We start from the raw sequence: 7115 nt of genomic DNA on the forward strand, positions 1-7115 counted from the left end.
AGAGAGAGAGAGAGTGTGAGTTTTTATTTACGGAAGTGTCTGGAACAGGGAAATCCACTGAGGCAGGAGGCAGGTCCGTGGCTGTCAGGGGCTGGGACAGGACAATTGGGAAGCTTCTGCCCCTTGGGCACGGAGTTCCTTTTGGGGTGAAGAAGATGGTTTGGGACTGCACTGAGGTGATGCTTGCACAATGTTGCAAAAGTACTAATTTTGAGTTCTACGAATTTCGCCTCGATTAACGAAAACTCAGAGGCAAAAGGAGGCCACTGCGAGCTGTGGCTTTTGCCGTGTGTGTCGTCCCGCCCTCCCCGAGCGCGGGGCTCGGTCCGCGGGTTCCCGTGGCCAGAGGTCCCTGGCGGCCCTGTCAGCTGCGGCCCCGTCTGCTTGCCTCCCAGCTCCATCGTGCTCTACCACATGATGGCCTGGGGCCTGGCCGCCCTGCTGTGCACCGAGGGCGTCTTCATGCTCTACTACCCCTCGGTGTCCAGGTAAGCTCGCCCGCCCCACACAACCCGGCCCCTGCCCGCCGCCCAGCGTGTGTCCCCTTGCAGGAAGGGCACTGGGACCACCCCCCCGGGGACGCCGTGTGGGTCAGCCCACCGTCTCCAGCCGTGGGAGTCTGAGCTCACGGACCGTACGCCTGAGCCCGGGGTGCCCCCCACGACCTTGTCACCCTCAGGGGGCATCCACCCCTGCGCTGCCTTCCACGTTGGAGTGGACAGGTGCCTGTGCACACGAGCGTGTTCGCACAAGCTCGGGCATGTCTCCCCGACACAAGTACGCGTGCGAAGCCTTAGGCTCGCCCCCTCCCGCGTTGACACAGCCCCGTCCTGCCCACTGCTGAATTTTCACTCTTCAAAGCAGCTTTCTCTGGATGAGCAGGTAAGTTTAACATCCTAAGAATCGGTCTGAGAGGGTGTGGAGGAGTCAGAGGGTCCCCCTTAGAAGCCCTCCTTCTAAGCCTGCACCCGCTACATGGACTCGCTTCCCTTCCGTCCTGTGCTCTCGGCTGTCCTGAGCATTTCCAGGGAGAGGTGGCCTCTGAAATGGTCCCAGCAGTGTTTTCGAGTTAAAAAGCTCGTCTCAGCAACCATCTGTGAAGCCTCAAGGTGCCTCCGAGGGTATATCCTGTAACTTCCGATAGAGAACTGAAAACCGGAGATCGGACAGTGTGTCTTTGTCTGTGGTCTCAGGGTCGTGTCGCCTACGGGTCAGCTCAGCACAGCCCCCAGGACCAAGCCAGCCTTACATCCGATTTTGTAAATAAAGTTTTATTGGAACACAGCCACGCCCATTTGTTTATACGCCACGCGTGGCTGCATGACTTCAGAGTTGTATAGTTTCCACACAGGCTCTGTGGCTCGTGAAGCATAAAATATTTGCCATCTGCTGCCTCGTAGAACAAGGTTTGCTGAGTCGTGGTGTGGACCGTGTACCTCTCTTCCGTTTCTAAGTCCTGTAACGGCTTAATTACACGTGCGTGGGCCGGTGTTGTCTCGTCGTCAGGGAACAGTCACACAGCTGCGTGGAGATTTCGCCCCTGCAGCCTGCTCTCCCGAGGAACGGGAAAAGGACACAAACTGTGTCAGCAGCTGTCAAACGGGATGCGCGTAAATGGAACGGGACTTTTCACCCCTCCCGTCCACCTGTGGATCCTGGAGACTCCTGGGGTGTTTGCAGCTGAGCCTGAGGGGTTCCCAAGGTGCCCCCATGGCCTCCTGACGGCCCGTCATTTTAAGCATCATCGTCCTTAGTCATCCCTTCATGCTCCCTGTGCAGCGTAATGTGTGTGGCCACTCCTCCACGTCCTCTGGCCACCGATGATTCCCCGTGAGTCATCAAGAGAAAGCCTGGTCCTTGTCCCAGAAAAGAACCACTGCCGTGATTGTGATCACTACCGGGAGAACAAGTGTCCTTTGAAATGGGAAGCTCGAGTATTTGAGTTGCTCACGGAGAGAAACTGGCTCTGTCCTGGCCTCAGCCAGGCTCCGCTGGTAGTAAATGCTCCAGACCAACTCGTTCATCGATGGTCTTTGTCTTACTCGGGAATCCGGAATCCCTGGGCGGCTTCCTTTTTCCACTTTTCCCCAGCAGGGGGCCCTATAAAGCTCCCCTAATAAAATGCATTAGACGAATCCCATGTACGAGACGCACAGCAACCTGACTGACGGCCGTTATGCTTCTGCCATTTATTGCTCGTTCAGGGACACGAGTCCGAGTTGTCTTACGCATTTCCCCTTTTCGGTCTCCTCCTCCTATCTCGGCTTCCAGATAAGTAGGCGTATTGTAGGCGCACCTTTGTTTTCCAGAATGACTTGTTTTTTCTCCGACAGGTGTGACAGGGGTCTGGAGCACGCCATCCCCCACTATGTCACCACGTATTTGCCACTGCTGCTCGTCCTCGTGGCCAATCCCATCCTCTTCCGAAAGACAGTCACCGCAGGTAAAGAATGGGAAAGTTCTCCAGGTGCCTCGGGCTCAGGTAATGACACGCGTTGTCCTTTTGGAATTATCTACGCGGTTGACCTGATTCATCATCCTCCAGAGAGATAAGAATACAGTTGGAGAAAGTGAGATTTGATAAGCGAAAGTGAGCAAGCCGACGTGGTGATGGGCTCCACGAGTTCTTTGCCAATGTTCGTTAGGTCAAGGCCAGGACCAGTGCGCTTTCCACTTCCCTCTGGGCTCATCCTACGTGCCCATAACGTGCCTGGGAGGCCCCAGGAGTGGCCTTGAAACGATGGAGGTGACACAGGAACACGAGGAGAGGAAAGGGGAGCGGGGAAGGCATGGAGTATGGACTGAAGAGTCGTGGGCTCGGTACCTCCCGGAATGTGCTTGGCCTGTGCCTTCTGTCAGGGGGGCAGGAGACAGGAAGTAGGGCACAGGAAGTGAGTCAAATGCAACGGTGAGAACTGGATGAGGGGCGTTGTAATCAGCAGAGCACACTGGAAAGACCTCTGAGCTGAGGCGCGGGCCTCGCATTCCGGGACCCACCTCTTCCCCAAGGACCCGTGACCTGGAGCAAGTGTCCAGCCCCCTCAAGCTGCATGAATCTCTCGAGTGCAGAATGCGGGACGGTCACTTGAGGATCAGCTGATGACAGTAGAATTTAAAACGTTGAAAGTCCTCTACTGCTGAGAATAGAAAATCATTGTGCTCGTTGGTTCACTCTCTCCAAATCTACATTTAAAAATACTGTATTAAATATTTTTAAACAAGATTGCATAAAAATAGTGATTTGTTTAAAAATAGCAATTTTTAAACAAGATTGCATAAAAATAGTGATTCGACTACATCACACCAAGAAGAATGACTTATAGAAAAAAGACAAAGATACATATATGCTAACAGTGGCTGTCAGTAATTCTCTAAAGCTTTTTATATTTTCCAACTTTTGTCTAAGGAGAAATTTAAAATCTTCCAGTGCTTTAAAATAGCAAGTGTGCATTATTTTTGTAGTAGGAAACACTAACCTTTAAAAATTTAGTCCCCGAACCAGTAAAATCCAAATAAAACCCGCAGTTTTAAATAACAGTACTGTCCCAATGGATTTTCTCTCATTTATCCAGAAAGTGGGTAGGAGGCGGGTGCCAGGCACGGTTGTCTCGCTCTGCCCCGCACTCTCCTCCTTTGCTCCTGGCCTCCCGTCTGCTCCACTTCCTTGCCCTGTCGCTCAGTGAACGTCTGTCATGAACATGACACGCGGTTCCCCTCTGTCCTTCACAGTGGCTTCTTTACTGAAAGGAAGACAAGGCATTTACACGGAGAACGAGAGACGGATGGGAGCCGTGATCAAGAATCGATTTTTCAAAATAATGCTGGTTTTCATTATTTGGTAACTTTTCTTCCTCTTCTTCTTCTTTTTTTTTTTTTAAATTGTCACTGGGAAGGGGATATGCAAGCAACTTGCCATTTTGCTTTTCCAAGTGTGACCCGAAGGTTCCAAAGGGAAGAGTCTTTGCAAAAGAAATCTTTGAAACTCTGCTAAGAGCCCTTTGAGGAGATGCACACGAGACAGGAAAGCAAGTCTACAATCCATGAGCTTCTGGAGAGAGTCAGAGCTCCTGAAATTAGACAGAAAGCCTTTGGCACGACAACTCCTGAGTTTACCTTCCGTCCATCCCAGCCATTCGCATCCGGTGTTCTGTGTCACCAGCAGGGTTAATGTGGAAATAAAGCGTAGGATCAGACCTTTCAAATCCACCCATTTGCATCCGTCTGGAGACCAGGATTCTTGTATCTGACAAGGTACAAGGGCTAAGGCACATCTCCGGTGTGGTGACTCAGCTCAGCCCAGAGGCTTAGAGACAAATTTTTCTCTACTCAGTTTCCCCCGCTGTAGGTATTCTGCCTTGATAGTTCAGGTGGATACCTTGAAAATTGATACCTGTAAGCCGTGCACAACACACTGGAATCAGAAAACGGTTTGCTGGCACGAAGCGATACTTTGCAAGAGAGAGCATGCCTTTGCGCTGTGAGTACGAGCAGGTTTAGACCTTCTCCCAGGAGAGGCCTAAATGCTCTCTCTAAAAACACCCCGAGCTTTTTGCTATTCCAAAGTCCACTGGCCTACCTATGATAACATCAAAAAATCTGAACCAGATAAGATTCACTTTGGTCTCCATCGAAACGTTAGGTTACTCTTCAGATGAAGACCGAGTTCTGGGTTATTCGAGGTAGTGCTGGAACCTTCCATTGGCGATGGCGCTGCAGCTGGAAAGAACTGTTGGTCTCTGCTTTAGACTCACAGGAGTTAGAGCTCTTACGTCAGGTTCTCGATGTGCTGGTCCCCTTTGCTGGGAAAGTCGTCACCCCTCCAGGACTCCTATGGGTCTCGATAGACGCATTCCCCACCCTCAAGCATTTAGAAACGAATTCTGCTGCCTGTTCTCTTAACCTGTGGGCCGTTTTCTATTTGTAACAGTTGGGTGTCAAACATCATCAACGAAAGCCTCTTATTCTATCTTGAGATGCAACCAGATATCAATGGAGGCTCATTGAAACATGTCAGAAATGCAGCCAAGACCACGTGGTTTATTATGGTAGGTCGACCTTGATTTAAAAATTTCTTCTTCGGGAAAAACTCCACTCAGAAGTATGGTGGCTTGTTATTTAAATATATATGAATCAAGTAGGTTCCTGGTGGTTGTATCCTAGCTGCTACTGTCATTCATTGCTGGGGACATTTTTAAATGGGTGCGACTCTGCTAAATCAGTTTGGCACAGTGTATCAAACCTTTTGGGCAGACTGAGATATCAGGGAATTTATCTTGAAGAAACACTTCAGACTCTGAAAAAGCCATAGGGATGAAGTATTCCTCATAACGTTATCCATAGTTATAAAGCCTTTTCGACAACTCTCATTTTAAAAAAGGGCACGGTTAAATAAATTACGGTCTTTCATCTTGATGGAATGTTATGCAGCTGTTAAGAATGGCAATTAGGAAATCTCTAGTATTGAGAAATGCAGAATATAAAAATTGTAGTAAATACCTACTAACTCGAGTGTGGAAAAATATTGGCTAGAAATACAGGAAATGATTAGGTGAAAACACCATGGGTAGATTTCCCTTAGTGTTTTTATTATCGATAAAAAAATTATTGCTAAAAAAATTATTATTGATAATAAAAATACACACATGAGCTGTTAGTGGGGGGATACACGTGGCCCCCCACAGAATTAATGTTTATGTCGCTTCGGAACTGGGGGAAATCCGATTCACAGGGACTTTAAAACGACCAGCGTTAACTGCCTCCCTTCCTGTGTTCTGGTCTGCAGTCTGCTTTGGTTCAGTTTACATATATTCAACCATGTGTCAGCGGAGGGTTGTTTCCGGGACTCGTGTTGAGGCGCAGGACCCTGCGTTAGGTCGAATTCTGGTTTGCAAGCACGTAACAATTCAAGAGCTGTCTGCAGCAGAGCAAAGCCGGGCAGCGCGGTCACTGTCCTGTGCTTCCCATTCCGTGCCGCCTCTCCTCCCCCATCTCTATTTTCAGGCCCCCTTGAAGGTCGGGCACCTCCAGCCCATCTTCATCTTGCCCCAAATCAACCACCTGGACCCTTCCAAGCGAGGCCGCCCACTGGGCCTCCCGAGGGGCATCAGTCACTGTGAGGTCCCCGGGCTTTAATTCCAATTAACCCTTCCTTTGTCCCCCTCCAACTCCCACCCCCCCAGGGCATACTGAATCCAGCCCAGGGGTTTCTCTTGTCCCTGGCCTTCTATGGCTGGACGGGATGCAGCCTAGACTTCCCGGCAACGAGGAAGGAGATCCAGTGGGACTCAATGACCTCAGCCACCGAGCAGCCTTTCCCGACCCCAGAGGGCTCCTGTGTGCCCCGTGACAGCCCCACCTCCAGGAAGGCACCGCGTGTGGGCGGGCACACTTCCGACGAGGCCCTGAGCATGCTGTCTGAAGGTAAGGACTGTGGGGCCCTGAACTCCCATGGAAGTCGTTTATCAAACAAGGAGGTGACGTGGGGTGGCGGCGGTGTCCGTGACACGTGTTACGTGCCTCGGGGTGTCCATGGAAAGTGACGCTAGCTGACTCTGAGGCTGCTCTTGTATTTCCATCATCTGCCTCCCCTCTCCATATTTTAATGGTGCCTTTCGTTCCGGCATTAAGCACCGTAGCCTTAAATTAATTATAACTGGTTTCCCCTTGGTCTGGGTGGCATTTTGAATAGGAGATAAATGGTCACCTCGGACCCCTCACTAACATTTTTCAGTTAGCCGTTTTGGAACCATGAGCGGCTACCAAATTTTCCATCAGCATTTGCTGTGAGGCTGTGAACAGTGTGACATGGCCTCGGTAGATAACGGGCACAGTTTCCTTTGTCCAGATCACCTGGGGGCATTTACATGAGAAGCCAGTCAATCTATACATTTTGACAGAAAATTGTTAGCAGCTCATGGTTCCCAAAGGCCTGGCTGAAAAGTAAGTCATTGTAAGATTTAAAGAATTCTTAATGACTTGGGGGACTACAAAGGATCTGATACGCATATTAATTTAACATCAGCTTCAAGAGGGTGAGCAGATGTGGGTGAGAATGTAGATTTGTGGTGAGACACACATCCCACCTCTCCAAGCTCACCCTGGACCAGGTGAACACC

General features: G+C 50.2%; 1 protein-coding gene across 1 annotated transcript in view; it reads left to right on the top strand.

The window, feature by feature from the left end:
* GPR143 (G protein-coupled receptor 143) overlaps positions 1 to 7115 on the top strand; it is a 20169-nt gene that overhangs the window by 6107 nt on the left and 6947 nt on the right. The window contains exons 4-8 of the mRNA XM_039852227.1: positions 396 to 488; positions 2334 to 2443; positions 3730 to 3838; positions 4928 to 5045; positions 6180 to 6420. Coding sequence (XP_039708161.1) covers positions 396 to 488; positions 2334 to 2443; positions 3730 to 3838; positions 4928 to 5045; positions 6180 to 6420 — 671 coding nt within the window. The remainder of the gene's footprint in view (positions 1 to 395; positions 489 to 2333; positions 2444 to 3729; positions 3839 to 4927; positions 5046 to 6179; positions 6421 to 7115) is intronic.

The sequence above is a fragment of the Pteropus medius genome, unplaced genomic scaffold (assembly GCF_902729225.1).
Source record: "Pteropus medius unplaced genomic scaffold, Ma_sr-lr_union100, whole genome shotgun sequence".
NCBI lineage: Eukaryota > Metazoa > Chordata > Mammalia > Chiroptera > Pteropodidae > Pteropus > Pteropus medius.